The sequence below is a fragment of the Capra hircus genome, chromosome 21 (genome assembly GCF_001704415.2).
Source record: "Capra hircus breed San Clemente chromosome 21, ASM170441v1, whole genome shotgun sequence".
Taxonomy (NCBI): domain Eukaryota; kingdom Metazoa; phylum Chordata; class Mammalia; order Artiodactyla; family Bovidae; genus Capra; species Capra hircus.
Genome location: NC_030828.1, coordinates 11,986,745 through 12,007,077, shown reverse-complemented (window position 1 = coordinate 12,007,077; position 20,333 = coordinate 11,986,745). Strand labels below are relative to the sequence as shown.

Genomic DNA, 20,333 nt, shown 5'->3' with positions numbered 1-20,333 from the left:
GTCCGCCAGGTGCAGAAGAAGAAAAGGCTTTGGATGGATTTTCCCTTGCAGTCCCCCTTGGTACCCAGCAGTGGGCTGTGGTCCGAGGTGACCTGCGTTCGCGGCCCGTGAGTGATGGTAGCGGCCCGGCAGGTACTGGGCCCACAGAGCTGTGCCCATCGGGGCGTCGTGAGCAGAAATAGGGACTGCCCTGCGCTGTTGTCGGAGCGTGAATCGGTGCAGCGTTTCTGGAGGCTCACCCTCTCTGAGCACACACACACCACCACAGCATGTTTGGCAGGGGAGCGGGAAACCCCGGCCACGGATGCTTAAACGCTCGCGTGGTCTAAAGCCGAGGCTGTGTGATTCCGTGGCGTCCGCGTGGCAGAGTGGGTGTAACCCAGAGTGGACGCCTCGTCTCAGGCCTCCTGGTTTCATTCTCCTCCTAAAGCTCCGCAGCACCTCTTTATTCCCGAGAGCCACATTGTTTATGCAGCACCCCGTTGGAGGGGGAGGGTTAAAGTCCACCCATTCAGGTGTCATCTCACCATTTGTATCATCTGGGCCTTGCATTCCTGAGCGGCGACCCCTTTTCAGAACCGGCCTAGTTAAGATGTCACTTGCCCGACAGTGAGGCACTTAGGCGCTGAGAGAAAAACCACGCCGTGCCCCCCAAGCCCCCACCCCCCCGTTTCTCAAATTTTCCCTAACAATTAACTCTGCACTCACTTGACACCCTGGTTCCTTGTTTGGCTGTGTAAACCCCGGTCCCTTTTTTCTGTTAATTCCAGACATTAATATTTTCTTTCACGCGCTGCCGCCATTCACCCGTGAAACAGTTTGAACATTATGTAGCTGTCAAGATGCCTGGGGATTACCCAGCGTGCTTTGCCTCTGAGAAAGTGACACCACCGAGGCCGGCTTGTGAGATGTTTATTTTGAGAGCACGCTGACAGGCATGAAGGCCTGATCCCAGAGTGGCAATTTCATTTAATTAAAGGCCTCTTTTTATTAGAGTCCCCCCCCCCCTTTTTTTATCTATATATATATCAGAATGATTGTTAAAATCTGACTTGCCAGAGGTGTTCTCTTGTACTGTAAAAGGGAGGGAGGTGGGACGGATTACTCACTCACCAGTGGCTCTGCCCCTGAATGGCGGGGAATGCCTTCGTTTCTGCTCTCCTGCTCAGACCTGCGTGCATGAGTGTCCAGGTTTGAAAGAAATACTGCTGGGTTCTTGGGAAAGTCGCATTGACATATGGACACTATCATGTGTAAAAGATAGCTAGGGGAGGCTGTTGTATAGCCCAGGGAGCCCAGCTTTGTGCTCTGTGAGGACCTGGGGAGGTGGGGAGGCTGGTCTATATAGTGACGACTGATTCGAGTTGTGTGGCAGAAACCAACATGTCACTGTAAAGCCGCCTTCCTCCAGTTCACAAAATAAATTGAAAAATTAAAAAAGCAAAATAAAGACTGCTGGGTTTCTGCGCCTTTGTTGCCAGACTTAAACTGTAGGAGTTGAATATGCATCCGTGTCTGTTTGTTGTTGGATTTCTTTGTTTTAAAGTTAGTAGCCTTGCCATCCTGGAATGGCTGAGTTAACACTCAGGGACCTTGGTTCCTCTATTAGGGCTTTTAATCAGCGTGTGTTATCTTACCCTCGAGTGACGTGACTGCCAGTTAAAATCTTCAGGATAAGGATTGCATTTGTGATCAGGAGTTTTCCATCCCGCAGAAACCTCAGAAAGAGCTGGGAAAAAAAAAAAAAAAAAACAGGATTGAAATGATTCATGGTGGATATTAAGGAGTTGGAAATATTTGTGACAGAGTAGCCTAATTAATTTTTGATGTAAAAAATCAAAACTCTATCAGCTTGACTTTAATATCAAGAACACACGTCAATAAATCTGTGGAGGCCTCTGTTGGGCATTGTCCAAGACACCTGGAATGTGTCAGTGAACAAAACAGACCATTGGGCTCTGAGCTCAGACGTATTCAGAGTCTGGTTCACAATGAATTATACCAGCATACCTCCCCAAATTAGAATTTTTTTTCTTTCTTTGTCGCATGATCAGCTGGCCTTCATTTTTGCCCTGTGGGTTATTCATTCATTCATTCTTGCCTCTTTTCTTCCTCATTCACTGACCAGTAGTGCACAGGATGTCCCAGGGTGCACAAGGATGCTCTCTGCCCTGCGTGTGCTGGTACACTTGCGCGTGTGTAACACGCATGCATAGCACATAATCCTGGTATTCTGTTTATGGGCGTTGTTTTTTTCTCGGTTGATCTCAGGAGTGTGGAGGAGGGTCCGTCGTCGGTCCCTCTCTCTGCTTTGGACACTGTGGCTCTGGCGGCACATTATTCATTCCTCTTGGCGTCTGTTTCAAAGCTCCCTGGGAGGAGGCCGCAGGTCAGGGTGTCAGCCCCGGCCTGCTGAGCGCCTGCTGAGGGGGCGTCCAGCTGGCCTGGGGGAACCAGTGTTCTCTGCGTTGCTGCAGGTGTGGGGGTGGCAAAGAATGGGCACTTTGTCGGTTTAATCTCTGTGGCCCCTGTTCCAGTGTGCGTCCCTTGGCCCCATCTTTTGAGCCGATGGGTCCAGAGATTGATTTATTTATTATGATTATGTTCTAAAGTACCGGGTTCTCTCGAGTCAGCCATCTGGCCAAATGTTTGAAAACGGTTTCTTTCCCTTCTCCCTGACTCACGGCCACCCTTGGAAGGGGTGGGCTTCTCTCCAGGATCCCTGACGTTGGTGGCTGGTGCCGGTGGATTTTACGTCTTGAACTTTTTGTGGGTAGGAGAGTGATGACATTCCCACAATGAAACCACACAGAGAAAGTTCAAGGACCCCATTTGTATTCAATCACAAAAGGCAAAGAAGAATCAGCATTTTCCCCAAATTGTTTCGTTTCTCTCCACTCTCAGCCCTCAGTCTCTGCGCAGGGAGACGTTTGTTTGGGGTGTGCTCGGTGAGACGCTTTGAGTCTGGAGTGTGGGAAGAATCCTCACTTAAAGGAGATCCTAGGCTTTCTGTATTTTTTAAACCGGTCCTGCTCTCTTTTTCTGTTAAAGGCACGAGTGATCCCTATGTGAAGTTTAAGCTGAATGGGAAGACCCTGTACAAAAGTAAAGTCATATATAAGAACTTGAACCCAGTTTGGGACGAGATAGTCGTGTTGCCAATACAAAGCCTTGATCAAAAGCTGCGTGTGAAGGTAATCCCAGATGACGTTCAGGCCTCCTCTTTTATTAAAAAATATTCATTTCTCAGACATCTTTGCCTTCTTAAAAGTCACCTTCCCCAAATTCATTCTTGTATAATTCCTAAGCCCTGGGTTAAAAAAATGTGTAGAAGGAATTCTTTATACCCTTGGTTCAAAACTGTATGTTATCTCAGATCAGTCAGAGTGAAAATAATATCCCCATTGATTGTATTTAAACTTACTGAATGTGGAAGAATTATTACTGCCAATGCAGTGGTGACAAGTACTTAAGCCTTTCTCGTTAGGAATAACTTTATACTTAATAGAGCTTTAAGCTACTGGTTATAAGCATCAATTGCTCTAACATCTGGGTTAAAACTGCATGAGTTGAGCACAGGATGGGACTGCTGTAGAATATTTCGCAAATTTCTATTTAATTGGCAGAGGTGCCCACAGTGGAAAATACTAAATTTTAATGAGAGACCATTTAAACTACAGAGAGTGGTCCATTGTGCATAATGTCTTAATGCATATGAATACTGCCTTAAAAGTATTTTCTGTTATTTTGGCCATAGTAAGCCAAATGGACAGGTTTGAATAATTTTGTTCTCTTCACCAGCTTGGCTAAATTCTTCTTTAACTATATTGTGCAAATTATTTTTAGATCTAGAAGATTGAACTCAAAATTCCCAGTCTACTGCATTTATGCATACTGCGATATACTCAATTTGTTTACCATATTAATGCATTACTGGCCCCCCTTCTCTTTGTAGGTATATGATCGAGATTTAACTATATCTGATTTCATGGGTTCTGCATTTGTCATTTTGAGCGATCTTGAGCTTAACAGGTATTGTAATTTTACCATCTAATTGTGATTAGTGAATTTTAGAGGTAACTCAAGATAATAAAATGAAAAATCTGAATAAATGGAAGAGTGCTGTAAAATGTGAGCTTTTCTATTATTTTTGCTTTTTAGCTCCCAAATATATATTGGTCTGACATTACATCTTCCATAACAATTTAAAAGGTGTGAACATAATTTAAAAGGGTGAATTTTGTACTTAGTTTGCTAATATTCAGGTTCATTAACCTACTTACCTTAAAATTAAAACGAGTATTTACATTATCTTTGGGCAGTAGGGGAGAAGAATCAGTTGACCATCTGTTGAATTAGGCAGTGCGTTTCTTGACCCTGAAAAATTGGTTTATTTTCACTGAATTTGGTGTGTTCTTTAGCATACGTCTTAGACCTATTTAGAAGTAGATTTTTATCATAAGGACCTGATATATTCTCAGGCAAAAAATACTACCCCAATAAATGCTAATGTCATTTGTTGCCTTTTGCTTCTAGAACGACTGAGCATATCTTAAAATTGGAAGATCCAAACAGTTTAGAGGATGACATGGGAGTGATCGTATTAAATTTGAACCTAGTAGTAAAACAGTGTGATTTCAAGAGACACGTGAGTCTGACCCTTTTTTTCTTTTTAAAATTCACCATAGCAATTTTTCTTTGATAATTGGGTTACCAGGTGACTGACATTTTTGTCATTATTTGAGTAGGGGGAAAATTGCATAGAGATTTAAAGTTCTCTAACTGTGATAATGTACAGCCTTTCTTTTGGAAATCTGGAAAGAAAAACCCATTAAGGAATGATCTCTGTTTTGGCTAGGGATGTGAATGTATTGCTATTATTAAGTATATACATTGCTTATGGTTTGCTTGCAACACATCATCCAAAATATCACTTTTACTTAGTGTTACTGTTTCCATTTACCATTTTCTTAAGTACTAGATGACTTAGGCATTATTCAGTTATGAAAAATAATTTCTAGGATTTAATCATCATGCTGTATGTACATTATTAAGATGATCAATGCATCATTTCCGTCTCAACTTTTTCTTTTAGCTACCACATTTTCTATTGAGAGTACTTCTGAGGAGATACACATTTTAATATTCTCTGGTAAATTACATGGAAATTTCTAGTTATTGTACTACCTATTAAAGATGTCTATAGCATCAGAAAAAAAAGCATTGGATTTTGTGACAATACGATTGGCACTCTGTTTTTAGGAGCACGTATGTGAATATGAACCATAATCTTATTTTATATTTTGGTATTATATGTTACAATTCCAAGAATGAAAATGAGAATGAAAGCATCCGTGATTGTAATTTAGTTGAAAGGTATTTGAAAAGCCAATTAAAAACAGCTACTTGAGAAAGGACTAAGATATGTTAAAATTTAAACTTGATAGAATCTGGTATGAAAATCTTAAGCCTGTTTTTAAATTAAGCCTCCAATAATATTTCTTGGATTGAGTCACTGGGGTCAGTGTGGAGAATATTCTTCATTTTGACATCACCTTTGCTGTTGGTTGTAATTTATTTTCATGATGAAAATCAGGAGTGATTTACTAGTGAACTTACTGAAGATAGCTCAAAGGAGTTAAAAAGCAAACAAACTGCGCAGTGACTTTTCAGTTGCCAGAGGGTCAACTGCACAGTTGTTATTTTTAATTTGAATTCTTTACTTATGAGCATTTACTTGACGATAACTTTGGGAACGTGTTCTCCGTTTGTTAACGAAGAAGTGGCATGGTTGAAACCTGAGGCCTCAATAGCACTGATATTTTGATGTTAAAATGTCTTACATTGATGTTAAAAATAAATCCTTTTCCACCCAACCTAATGATGGAGGGATTTCCTTTCGCTTCTCATAGTTTTGATGGCATTGCCATTGAATTTGGTGTCCGTGCACCCAGTAGGTGACCGATTCCATGAGCTGGATGCCAGGTTAAAATGACATGCCGTGTAGATGAGCATTGTGTTTCCCACATGGTTGCCCAGTTGCCATCTGGTATATTCTGAAAATTTCTTACATATTTAAATGCGGTTTGTAAATTTGGATAATGACCTCATGAAGCGAGCTGCATAATAGCAGCCTGCTTATTCCACTTGTGGATTTTTCTGTAGTGTATTGGATCCTATTTAGCAATACTACTGGCATTTAACATATATTGAAATATTGCCGAAATTTGGAGTTTTTGTTTAAAGAGAGCCATTTCAGTTAAAGTTTATTTCAAATTTCAGAGCAATTAATACTCAAGGCAGCTTGAGTTTGTTTTTGGAAAACATCTCAAAGCCTGTCTATTCAGAGCATCTAGTGAAAAGAGAGACACTTCTCATTCAGTTTGGTCTTTCTTTCCTTTGACCCCCCATCCCCTGTTTTTGAGAGCTTGTCAGGTTGTATGTATTACCTACTTGATATGATTTTTCATTTTCTTTGTTCTTTGCTTGTTTGGCAGGGGGTCTAGGGCACACTATATTTACTATATGTGTGTGTATTTGTATGTATATGTACATACATGTATATACATATGTACATATCATTACACATGTATATATTACTATATGGATGTGTGTGTATATATGTATATGTAGCCAATGGGGTTGCAAAGGGTTGGACATGACTTAACGACTGAACAACAATAGCAAATATATAACCAAAATGGAGTATAATAATAATAACTATGCTTGTTCTATTTGTTCTGATTGGTAGTGTAATTTTCCTATTGATATAGTTGTTCAGAGTACAGCTGAGCAGGGAATAATTTATCCTGGGTCGTGTGTGGCTATTCAATTTAGCATGAATATCAGGGACTCTTGGGATAGAGTCGATATCACAAAACACTTGTTCTTTTTCTTGAGTTTAAGTTAGTATTTAAAGATATACTTGTATTGTTTTTTTTTTAAATGGGAATAACTAACAGGGGAGACTGGGATTACTTGGAAATAATTTGTTTATAAATTTCCATTTTCACTTAAAACCTGATGGAGAGAGTTCAGCTTGAATTCTCAGTTCTGTACCCGTGGTCATTGAGGCAGTCTTTATTGCTTCAGAGCGAAGCTGGTAAAAACCGTGACACGTGCAGAATGTCTGTGGGTTGACCCTCGGGGCCAGGGCCTGTGGGCATGGTGCAGCTAGAAGGCGAGACATTGGCTGGAGCGCTGACGGGCCCGCCTTCCGTCCCTCTTTCTTGGCAAAGTTGGGCTGGAGTTCCAGTCATGGGCTCTCTCGTCAGACTGTGTGGGTTTGAATCTCAACTCCCCTGTTTCTAGTTTTGAGAAGTTAAGTGATCAGGTCGGATTCACAGAATTGCCTAACCTCTCTCAGCTACAAGTTCCTCATGCGTAAAAATAGGGATTAAAAAAATCTATTTTATGGGTTCGTGAAGATCACGATGACCAAAAATAGTGCTTAGCAGGGAGCAGACACTTGATATAAGGTAGTGTTAGTATTATAGTGAGCCAACACTGGTACTCATTTCCCATGACTTTTCTTATCTATTTTTTAGTCTTTGGGGATATAAAAATCAAATGAATTATATTTCAAAAGGCTGTTTAGAAATAGCCGTGTGTATTTACAAGATAGTGGTTAATTTTAGTGCTTGTTCTGGGTGAAAATATTTGTCCATATGTTGTTGGGAAAATAGAAAAAGAACTGATTTTAACACCCAGGTTGGAGTGTCTATAACTCTGGGTCATATGCCGAGTGGCTGAGCTCACAGTGTCACCAGAGGCAGTGTTTTTAGTGAGGAATATTTTCAAGACATTTCTGTACCAGCATTTCTAGGTGTTGGTCCCCAGAATATAAGTGAACTTCCCCCAAAGATGATTTCTCTTCTGGTAATTTATTGGGGAGATGTATTGACAAAGCGGATAGGTTATTTGCCTAAAGGTATTTTTTTTTCCCTTAATCATAATAGTTACTATGAGCTGCTCAATTAGATTCATAATTGAGTAATAATCTGCCAAATTTATCCAGTTAGCTGGTTAACCAGCCAGAATAGAGCTTCACAGTACTGGACGGTGACAGGGGTAATGAGGGATTTTGTTAGGAGAGAACTTTAATTATGGACAAAATTCAGCAGCCTTAGCTCGACAAATGAAAGATCAAAAAGAGAACAGTGGTGAGGTTACCGGCTGTTCAGAATATTATTTTCCTTCCCTCCCTCACTGCTGTATTAGCTTGTTTTTCTTAACTGTGCAGGAATGACTCCCATTGTTTTTCCTATTATTTTGAATATTGAGATTTACTCAACAGAGGGAAATGGAATGATTTTTTTTTTTCCTGTATCTAAGACTACAGAAACTTGAACTAACTTTGTCCATGAACTTTTTAAACATTTTCATAATGCTCTCTGAATATTTCAGGTTAGAGAAATCTGCCTTTCCACTTTGCTTTTAGAGGTAAAATTATAGTGTTTTCAGGCAAATAAAAACATGAATGTGTCTTGTAAGGACCGAGCAGTGTTATGTGTCCTTTTCTTTTCATTTTTGAATTCGGTGAGAAAATGGAGTAACACAACCATGGAAATGTGATTTTCCTAGGTTTCTGACTATCTTCTTGTTCTAAGTGTTTTCTCTAACCTTAGAATGTGGGTGTCAGTTGTTTGAATGCAGTCTGCGCCATCTAACTAGCATAATAACACGATCATGTTGTTAACAGCTCCATTTCTCTCTTTTGTTTTGCCGTTTTCACCATCCAATGGACGTAATCCTTAGCGTTGGTCAAATCGGAAGCGGTTAAGTGCCAGCAAGGTAAATATAGCTGTTTTCTTTCTTTTCATCATGTGGTTCATCTTTGTAGCAAAGACAAATGTAGACATGATTGATACTATCCAGCCTTTCCATGTAGAGGCTTTTATTCTCTCTGACTGCTGATATGAATAAAAAGGAAACATACACTCTTATAAATTTCACTTAATAACAGCATAGCCAGATGTTAGACTTATGCTTATTTTAGAGGTGAACTTTTATATGTGCTGGCCATGTTAGAATGTTACACTTCAGGATGGGGGACACATGTACACCACTGATTCATGTCAATGTATGGCAAAAACCACAATATTGTAGAGTAATTAGCCTCCAATTAAATAAATAAATTAAAAAAAAAAGAATGTTATACTTCATTAAGCTTGAATTATTTGTAGTTGCAGTGCAGTTAGACTTAGTCCTTTAGAAAGTTATTTACCATTAGGTAGAAGCTGATTTTGGTGCTCTAAGGGCAATGGAAAGATTGAGAGGAATATGTGGTATATTTTATAAATCCTTTTTATACTATTTCTATTTTACCATTTATTTGTTTATTTTTGTGAGTGTTTCTTTGTTTCTTTAAAAAGATTTCTCCATGAAAAGTAGTTGGGTGCAATTGAAGGTAGGGATGTGTTAACAATTCATCAGGTTCTGAAGGTAACACATTGTCACTGAAGTGACTAAATGTCAAAATTCACGTAATGTAAACAAATCCCAAAAAACTCTGTATGACTTACTTCAGCTCTGCTACTTCCAGAAGAGGAATAATCAAGATGCAGCTGCCTGTGATGGGTCTGTGTGTTAGGGGAGGGTGCGTGGGCAAGCTCTGTCTATGCATTTATGTATATACACACACCTGTACACAGATGTATACCAGTTCTCATTTCTAACCCATAGTTGCTTACTTCGCTGTAAAATAAGGAGATTGAAACAAAGATTTTGTGCGTTATAAGAGCGTGTGTGTGTGTGAGAAAGAGAGAAAGAGATCTGTAACCTGACTAGTCATTTAGGAAGGCAAACTTTCTAAGCCTTGCTTTTTAAAATCCAGAGGAATCAAAGTTCTGACTCTTCCTAAAATGTATATCCTTTGCATTTTGGGAACCCTTTAAATATAACCAGGCTAAGCTTTTTTTTTTAATTTAGCTTTGTTTTAATCCTACCTGTTCACTGGGTTTTCAGAACTCTTGTTCTTTTTAGACATAAAATTAAGAGGCAATAAATAATCATGTGAAGCCATCTCAAAAATCCCTCCAACTTTTGTCTTACTCCTTTATAGTCACTAGAGGGTAGGAGAACATCATGCTCTCCGCAGAAGGGAGCTGGCTCTCCCTCTCGCGTATTAAGCGTTGCTGTAACCATCCGGAGCAGTAAAGTTTCCCAGCATGCTCCAGCGAAACCTGACAAAGCAGTATTTTCTCGTTTATTGATTCTGCCGCTGCACTAAAACACTGGTACTGTACATCAATAACCATCTTTAGTTAGGGAGCTCCGGCCTGTGGAAGAGCGCTGGCAGTTTGTGGAAGAACATAAAGGCTAGAAAGAAAAATTGTGAGCTTGGGGAATATTGGAGTCTAGGGAGGACAGGAGAGGTTAGGAAGAATGGCCCAAGGAATGAGGAGGGGAGAAAAATGTTGCCGGCCAGGATAAAGATATCAAAACTAGGATAGGAACAGAGGATCCTGGAGAGCAGTATTTATGTCTGTGCTGCGGAGTGGCATCTTACCACTGAGCTACTGTCTTCTTTTTTCCCTCTCATTGTAGTTTCTAGAATTTTGACTTCAGGGCACTGGGCTCAGAGACTTAATAAATGCCTGCACCTAGTATACAGTGTTTCATAAAACCTTTGATGAATAGAGGTCACTGAAAGCTACTTATGATCATGGGTGAGAGATGCAATTTATGGATTGGTGCAGAATTTCAATTGTTAGGGTGACTTTTTGCTACTTAGAGCCTGCAGTTATAGAGGGAAAAGTGAGATAAGTTCTAATTTAGCTCATAAAAGTGAGTCACAGGGAAAATCTATAGTCTCTGTGATTAACTCTCTGTAACAGTAGTTAAAATACCCTGGTCAGTCTCCCTTGGTAGTTTTAAACTATAAACTGCTTTTTTAGGATTTCCATTTAAAAATTAGAAAGCAGACATTTAACATAAAGAAGATTATTTAATCTGAGTATATGAAATTTTGCTAGTTCTAAGTGATGCATTACCTATAAAATGTCATTGGCTCTTTCACCTCAGTCTTATTCTTATAATAACTTTATTTTAATAACTGCTCCTTAAACTCATAAGTTTATAATATTGCATCACCCAGAGTGGCAGTCTTTATGGACTGTCTTCTAAAGCGTTTCCTTGAATATATATATATATACATATATATATATATTTTGGCTGCAGCATGCGGCCTGTGGGCTTCGTTCCCTGACCAGGGATTGAACGCGTGTCCTCGGCACTGAGAGCACAGCGTCCTACCCACTGGGATGCCAAGGGCTACCCCGTTTCCTGGGTTTTGTTACTAACCTTGGTTTTAATACAGTGAATACGTAGAGATTGCCTGTGAAAGTAGTTTTAGCTTTCATGCAAAAGCCTTTGTTTACCTTCAAGGGAGCATTTTAAAGAGAGAGCTGCAAATCTGATCTAAAGGGCCTGAATCAGATACCTGCTTTTTTTCAGACATTGCCTTTGCATAAGCTTTTCTGTGAATAGATCTATTTCCATACCTTCCTGCTCTCTAATGTATATCACAGTTACAGAGCTAGAAAATTAACAGCAGTTACTTCTCTTATGTCAAATAGTCTAATGGGATAGAAACATGATGATAAAAAGTGGAATTGGTAGGTCACTGATGTATTCAGAAAATCTGCAACTGTACACATCCCCCTTTCATTTGGGAGAGTATTATGGGTGACCATGTGCCCTTTGAGTTACGGGGTTTCTTTATTTTAGATAATTTGCACCGAGATAAGTATTTATTGTCATATGGCTCCTCTTTTGATTGTTTTATGCAGTTATATGACAGCCATTTCAGGTAAAAGACATCCCTGTGTAGGGCAACATTTTTTCGGAATGACATTAGTTGATTAGTGGTTCCACCGTTTGCTGTGTTGGGCTTCACGTTCGTTTAGCGAGGTTCCTGCGTTATCACAGAGGCCGAGTGCTGCAGGGCGCATTTTCTCTGTCCCTTTGTCAGGTGGCCTCTGACTGGCTGAGAGGGAGGGGCAGGGTGCTGCGGGGGGGGGGGGGGGGGGGACGAGGGAGAAGTCAGAGTCTTTCTCCCTTCTCTCTGATTCCCGTGGTGTCTGCCTTTGTCCCCTCCACTAGCCAGCCCTGCTGTGGTTTCTGCTTCTCCCAGGTACCTCTGACCCGAGCGTGCATTCTTTTTCTCTCTGTAGCCCAGGGATCACTGAACTGCAGCCTGAGTGCAAAATCCAACCCTGTATCTGCTTCTGCAAATACAATTTGATTGGAACGTTGTTGTGCTCATCGGTGTGTGCACTGCCCCTGGCTGGCAGGGTGGAGCAGAGTCCTTGGACAGAGCCTAATTCTTACTACCTGGAACTTTACAGAAAATTGCACCAGGCCTCCGCCCCTCCCACCCCAGGCCTAAGAGTGCTGGCCATTTCCTGCTGTTGCTAACCTTAGCTTTTCTTCATCTGTTCTGTTTGGCATCCCAGCATTGTATTATATCATGTAATGTTATATTAAATATATCGTGTGTTCAGTCACTCAGATGTGTCTGACTCTTCTGGACTGTAGCCTGCCAGGATCCTCTGTCCATGGGATTCTCCAGGCAAGAATACTGGAGGGTGTAGCCCTTCCCTTCTCCAGGAGATCTTCCCAACCCAAGGATCGAACCCAGGTCTCCTGCATTTGCAGACAGATTTTTGGCTGTCTAAGCCACCAGGGAAGTTGGAGAAACTTAAATTGAGAGAGGACAGTCAAAGAATTTGGAGAGAAGATTGTTAAGTCTGTCTGCCTGTCTGTCTGTACACCCTGCCTGTCTGTCTGTCATGATGTGTTTGGTGAGCAGAGCCCAGGTGAGAACCGGAAGGAAGTTCTGATGGCTGTTTTGTCTGTCATATAGTTTTGAGTTGAGAAGAAGCTCCTTAAAGTGGAAAAAATGCCTCTTCTCCACCTTAGAAGTAAACGCCTTCTGTCACTCCACCTCTTTCTCTACTTGAACTCATTTCACCAATAGTGAAATGAGTTCACCAATTTCACCCTTATTGCACTATTGATCCTGGAAGTAGTACAAGCAAAACCCTTTGCAAGAAGTGTGGTCTATTTGGAACGAAAATGAGAGTATCATGCCTGGACCACTTCCCCAGTTAGTAGAGTGCTTCTTGTTCTGTTGTTTTCCATTTTCACACATTATTCACTGAACTCAAATGCCTATCCATAGTATCACCTTTTACTGTTTTGTTTTCTTGGTTCAATTTAAAGGATTGGAGGATGGTATATCCCAAACAGCCATATATATTCATATATCTGTTTATTTCTATCTTCCTATCTATATATATATCTACCTAATTTTTTCATCTATCTATATGCCTGTCTATCCCTTATCTACCTACTTATCATCTCCCTCTCCATCTAGAAGTAACACTGCTGAATATCTTAACCTCGATGTTTCTGCTGCATTATTATGAAGTCTGCTGCTGCTGCTGCTGCTGCTAAGTCGCTTCAGTCGTGTCCGACTCTGTGCGACCGCATAGACGGCAGCCCACCAGGCTCCCCCGTCCCTGGGATTCTCCAGGCAAGAACACTGGAGTGGGTTGCCATTTTCTTCTCCAGTGCATAAAAGTGAAAAGTGGAAGTGAAGTCGCTCAGTCGTGTCCGACTCTGTGTGACCCCATAGACGGCAGCCCACCAGGCTCCTCTGTCCCTGGGATTCTCCAGACAAGAATACTGGAGTGGGTTGCCATTTCCTTCTCCTATGCATGCATGCGTGCCAAGTTGCTTCAGTCGTGCCCTACTCTGTGTGACTCTATGGACAGCAGCCCACCAGGCTCCTCTGTCCACAGGATTCTCTAGGCAAGAATACCGGAGTGGGTTGCCATTTAGGCCAGCATTATCCTAGACAGAATAGTTTCTAGAGGTCTTCCTCATTTCTGGGGGCCTCAGTCATGCTCAGCTAAGACCGTGAATCTATTAGAATTCTCAAACCTTGTGTATCTCCAGCCCAGAAGAATAGAGCCACTTTTCACAAATCTGTCATCTCAGTGACATTAGAATCACGTTTGTCCAAAACCCTCTCACTGAGCACATACTATATTGGCGGGAATGCCGTCCTGAGACTTCAGAGATGAGTAAGACTTGGATATCATAACTGATGCAGTATTCGGAGAGATGGGGCAGTGGAAACAGTGACAGACTTTATTCTTTTAGGCCCCCAAATCACTGCAGATGGTGACTGCAGCCATGAAATTAAAAGACGCTTGCTCCTTGGAAGAAAAGCTATGACCAACCTAGACAGCATATTAAAAAACAAAGAGAATACTTTGCCAACAAAGATCCATCTAGTCAAGGCTATGGTTTTTCTAGTAGTCATTATGGATGTGAGAGTTGGACTATAAAGAAAGCAGAGCGCCAAAGAATTGATGCTTTTCTACGGTGGTGTTGGAGAAGACTCTTGAGAGTCCCTTGGGACTGCAAGGGGATCCAGCCAGTCCATCCTAAAGGAGATCAGTCCTGAATATTCATTGGAAGGATTGATGCTGAAGCTGAAACTCCAGTACTTTGGCCACCTGATGTGAAGAACTGACTCACTGGAAAAGACCCTGATGCTGGCAAAATTAAAGGCAGGAAGAGAAGGGGACGACAGAGGATGAGATGATTGAGTGGCATCACTGACTTGATGGACATAAGTTTGAGCAAGCTCTGGGAGTTGGTGATGGACAGGGAAGCCTGGCATGCTGCAGTCAATAGGATCGCCAAGACTGAGCAACTGAACTGAATTGAAGTGATCTGATTGGGAGAGCTGAGTAGAGAGGTGGGGTATTCAGAGACTAGACCCTTATCTTGACCTTGCAGATGGGTGGGGTGGGTTGTAGGCTGGAGAACTGAGTGCAAGGAGACAGGAGTGAATGTCACCAAGTGAGGAGGAAGAAGTTCATTGAGACATGACACTCACAAAATAATGTGTGTGGCAAGCTCTCCAGACTCTCTGTGTTCACTCCAAAGTTGAGCTCTCTCAACCAGGAGCATCAGCAGAAATCGTTTGAATGCAGATATTTCTGGACCTCCATCTCAGGGCTCCCAGATCAGAAACTCTGGAAACGGGACCCAGCCGCCTATTAGTGAGCCTTCCGGGTGACCTGGAAGCATATTTATGTTTGAGAACCACTGTTGTGGACTAGGGGGTGGCGTGGGATGCTGGGAAGATAGGAGGTGAAGCCAGGGATGTCAGCGCGGCAGGGCGTGTAGAACTGCAGGGAGCGCTGCTGGATCTTAGATTCCTGGGGTTCGAGTGAGGCAGGCAAGGTGCCTGGGGTAAAACGCGAGTAGGCACTGGGGCTCTGGGGCCAGCCCTGCCCTCACAGAAGCCTGAGCATGAGCACCTCCTTAAATGTTTCATCCTGAATGCCTCTCTCGCCTCACCCTAGTCACAGTCCTGCTTAGGGGTGCCCTTGACCTATTTTAAGTGAAGGAGAGCCGTAGAAATACAGACTACAGGAGTTAAGGCCTGCAAATCAAGAAATGACAAAGGCCTACTCCAGGGCACAGGGAACTCTGCTCACTCTTATGTGGCAGCTTGGAGGGGACGGGAGTTTTGGGGAGAATGGATACGTGTATATGTATAACTGAGTCCCTTTGCTGTCCACCTGAAACCGTCACAACATTGCTAACTGGCTATATTCCAATATAAAATTTTTTAAAAAAGAAATACTAGTTGATGATTATTATTGCAGACGAACCAGCCATTTAATTTTGAGTTTCCTGGAGGTCAGGGTGAAAAGGGAAATCTTATTTACTCACATGGCCTTCATGTTTTCCCTCCTCAGTCCAGAACCCTGAGGGTCATTGGGTGTTTATAGACTTTATCAATTAAAAATCTTCTCATAATCTAATTTTTAAGTTCAAACAGCGAGTGAGGATAGTCCCTCTTTATTAAAAAATAAAGTAATCCTTTAATATCTTTGCACACACAGATTATTCATATCCCTGGAACTATGATATAGTTTTCATCTATAAATATGTCTCATCTTCCATGTCCATGCCTCTGTGGGAAATTTAAAAGGTTTGCTTTATATCCCATTGCAAAAATCTGTGTGTCGTTCTAGGAGAATTTATGCCGCCAGGGTTCTCTTCAGATGATACAAGGAACTGCCAAGTAGGAGCTTTCTGGAAGCCTGTTGCATGAGTATATGGATCTTCTCATGTCATGCTATAAAAGCTGTTGACAATGAGCAGTAGTTTTACATGTTGAAAAAGCTAGAAAGGAATATTTCATGGGAAGCTTTTATAGACTGCGTCTTCTCCGCTCGTTTTTCTAAGCATTGACAATATGGTTGGAATCTTGCTTTACTCTTCAATTTGCTTACAAAGTTAGTTCATTTTTGTTTATGCATTTGTCTCCATTCGCTCTCTCCTTCCTCACAATGACACAGGAAAGATAATTAGTGAGAATCAGAATAAGATGTATTAGCAACATGGGAACACATATTTTTAAATTTCCATCTCTGAGATGATCTAAAAAGTACCCTTACAGTAATTGGTGCCACTAAGGTAGGCTTACTGGGAAAACCTTGTAAAAACGTTTTTTCAGTGCCCCTAATTTTACTTTTTAAAAATGTTTTGGTATTTTTTGCCACCCAAGGGAATGCTTGGAATTGTTACCCAGTGGTATTGTTTGGCATAGTTAATTATGAACAGTGGTATCACTAGAGAAAGAAATGGCTACCCACTCCAGTATTCTTGCCTGGAAAATCCCATGGACAGAGGAGGCTGGTGGGCTACAGTCCATAGGGTTGCAAAGAGTCGCACATGACTTAATGACTAAATAACAGCAGTCACTAACTATCACATTGCTTCTGATGACTATAGGTGTTTCCCCTGCTCCTGGACTCTGTGCCTCCCTGTCAGGATCCTTCTTTATATCTGACTTTTCTGCTGTTCTTCCTGGCTTGGGATGGACAGACACATCAAGCTGTTATGTCCATCATCCTAGGGTTCCCTCTGTAACCCTAGGGTGTACAGAGGGAACCCTAGGATGAGTAGTTGTCCTGGAATCCACTTTGCCATCTCCACAGCATGCTGCTGGGCCAGAATCCTCCAATGATGTATGTTTGCCAGTCTGTAATCCTTTTTTTCTTTTAATGTCCCTGGAAGGCAGATCTCTTCACTGCTTTTTTCTTTTGGGCTCTGCTTGGTCGCCATTGCTTTGCATGGGCTTCCTCCAGCTGCGATGACCGGAGGCTCCTCTCTAGCCGAGGAGCCCGGCTTTCGCATCACACTGGCTCCTCTTCTTGAGGATGAGCTTGGGGGTGAGCAGTCTTCAGTAGCTGTGGCACGCGGGCTTAGTTGCCCCACAGCGTGTGGCATCTCTCCAGCCCAGGGATGGAACCCCCATCCCCTGCATTGACAGGTGGATTCTTAACCACCGGACCACCAGGAAAGTCCCATCCACTGTTCTGAGAGTCTATTCCTAGATCAGAAACTCCTGAGAATTCTCCGCATGCTGGAAGTGAGCAGAAAAGCCCCGCAGCCTGTACCTTCCATCTTTCTCCCTTTCTTCTTTCCCTTCCTGTGAAATTTTCATGACCCGGGAGTACATGAATGTTTTGGAATCTGTTTCATTTTTTACGAAAGTTAGTGTGTTTCTAAGTTAAATATCCCAACTTGTTTTCCCTTAGTCGTAACTAAGTTGCACGATTCAGGAAAGAGTCACTCTTTCTGGGAGTAGATTTGGCAGGGCTGGGGGCCATGGAGGAGAGCCGATGAATGAATCCACATAGAAATAGTAAAATGTTCTGATCCTCTGGGAGGAAGGAAAAAAATAGCAAAACCCTGCTGGGCTGTATTTTATCCATTATGTCTGCTGAGAAATTAGGGTCAGGACCCAGAAGCTTTGCTCTATCTTCCCGGTGTTTGTTTCAGCTTAGGTGGGGTGGGCTTCTCCCTTTGATGGGTCATTTCCTTCTCTCCTTTCACATTCCAGGCTGCATTAAGATGACAAATTTCACTTACAGGGCTTGGGCACAGACATGAAAACTTGAGCTATTGAGCTAACAGAGTGAGTGCAGAGGAGTCTATTTATGGTGGGGAGAATGGGGGTGTTTGAAGAATGCAAAAGTTCTGGAGAACCCAGCTCTGCATCCGAGCACAGACGGGATGGCCCAGGTGCCATCCCCCCACCCCAGACCCTGCCTCTTAAACCTCATCGCAAGTCTCAAGGGTGGAAGAGAAATGCGAAAGTGATTAAGAAACACGTTTAAAGCTCATGCTCACATCCTAGACCGCATCGCTTGCAGATGAATCTTCTTTTTTGGACATAACCTTGTAGCGGGCTTTGTAGAAATATTTAGAAATACGTAGAATAAAGGGCCTGTGTCCTTTTCTATCTGTGAACTGTGCAATAAATACTTCTCTTTTCCTACCCCGCCTTTAGCAAGGGAAAAAAAAAATCTTGGACGGCGAAGAGCAAGTCCATCACATCAAACATGACTGCGTTAAATGCTAAAATGTTCAAAGTCCGACTGAGATAGATAAAGGCTTTGATGGAAAGTGGATATTTCCCAGGGACATTACAAGCAATAATCCAGATGTTAGAGTGTAATGCAACGAGTGTCCCTGGATTGATCAGGAGCTCCAGCCAAGCCGGGCCTGGTGTAGGCCTTTGCCTTGCCCTCCCATGCTGTTCCGCCATATGGAACCTATCTCTGGGCCCCGTTAATAACCAGCTTTGGATTCCATTTTCACAGAGCTCATAGAGCTAAGTGGGGCTGTTTTATGGACAAGTTAGATAGAAGCCTTTCCAAGATAAACATCCAATTTGAAATTAGGACATACCAAGCCACAAAATTATTTTAGGGCATATTTCATGGAAACACTGCCATTTTTCTTAGGCAATTGCCAGACTGTAGGATGCCCTTTGATCCCTCGTGGACATTACTCCCTTCTTTATAAAAAGGATTTTGAAATAGTTGCAGTGTTTAGGGAGGAATATATCTGTCGGAACTTTGAAGCATGGCCCTGGGACAGGTCATGCTTCAGCTTATTGGTTGGCAAGTCAAACTTTAAGAAGAAGAATCATAAAAAAAAGAAAGTGCAGCAGGATGTATGAATCAAATTCTCATTTTCTTTTTAAAGATGGAAGTTTTCAGCCTGTGTGCTTAGTAAGCTAGAGAATGTTTTAAAAGTATCTGTACGCACACACATAGAGTGTAAACACATCTTCATACGTATTTATATATGTACCGGTCTATACATTCTGATGGTATGCATTGCTTTAACAAATACAAAGTTACTTAACCTTATTTCATAGATTGTCATGATTGAATGTATTCTTTGTGTAACCTAACTTCTGATAGAAGTTAGAGAAATAATTGTTCCTGTTTTCAAGAGGGGAGGGTTTTTTTCTTTTTTAAACAAATTATTTTCCCTTCTCCCTTTCCTGTTCTTATCTGCACCTTCAAACCTGTGTGTGTGTGTGTGTGTGTGTGTCTGTGTGTATGAATTCCAGTTTCCAGAGAAAAGCAACACAGATATTAAACATTTTTGTTTAAGGAAATCATAAAATGACCCAAACGCTTGGCATTACTGCATCGTTTATTAAGAGGGGTGGAGTGACGTGTGTTGGATGAGGTAAGCTGGCATGTAATTAACCCCGCACTGACATACCGTTCGTTGTGATAAATTGTGAGTAACCGGTGTCCAAGCAAATTGATGCCTAAATGATCTCAAAGATATAGTGAGCAGATGACAGGAATGAATATATAGTGTTAGAAATTCATTGCTCTGCTGTGATGCTCGACACCATCTCCATTCTTCTGCCCATTTATTTCTCCCTCAAATTAAGCCGTCTACCCTCGTGCCATCTCACTTACTGAGTGGAGAATGTGAATGAATTCTGCCAACCAAACACAGCCTGTGGATTGGGTCAGGGATTCTCACTCAAACAAACTCACCATAAAAAGACACTGTCAAGACCTTCAGGGTATTTAACAATATTAAAGGAATAGACGTTACTTGTGTTGAGTATAATCATGGCATGGTGCTTATGTAAAAACATAAGTATTTTTCTTTCAGATATTTCAGCCAGAGAAAATATTAGGGAAGCAGGGAAACATGTAATAAGATGACAAAATGTGGTGAATAAGCACATGGAGGTTTGTTTTGCTGGTCTGTTTGTGTGTGTGTTTGAAGATTTATATAATGGACATTAAAAATAAAGTGTGCTTGTCCTCTTCATAATTTAATTCTAGGGGATATTTGCCTTTTTCTATATTCTATTTAAGCTGTGTGTGATGTAGAAAAGGAAAAAAAAAAAAAATAAGGTAACAGTTACTGAACACTTACTGGGTCCCATGCCCTGGTCTGTGTTCTTT

General features: G+C 41.6%; 1 protein-coding gene across 2 annotated transcripts in view; it reads left to right on the top strand.

Moving 5' to 3' along the window:
- The window catches only part of MCTP2 (multiple C2 and transmembrane domain containing 2), a 269,217-nt gene that overhangs the window by 107,993 nt on the left and 140,891 nt on the right, over positions 1-20,333 (top strand). For both annotated transcript variants that reach the window (XM_013972927.2, XM_013972926.2), the window contains 4 exons: positions 3,052-3,194; positions 3,956-4,032; positions 4,537-4,648; positions 8,758-8,793. In XM_013972927.2, the coding sequence (XP_013828381.1) occupies positions 3,052-3,194; positions 3,956-4,032; positions 4,537-4,648; positions 8,758-8,793 (368 nt within the window). The remainder of the gene's footprint in view (positions 1-3,051; positions 3,195-3,955; positions 4,033-4,536; positions 4,649-8,757; positions 8,794-20,333) is intronic.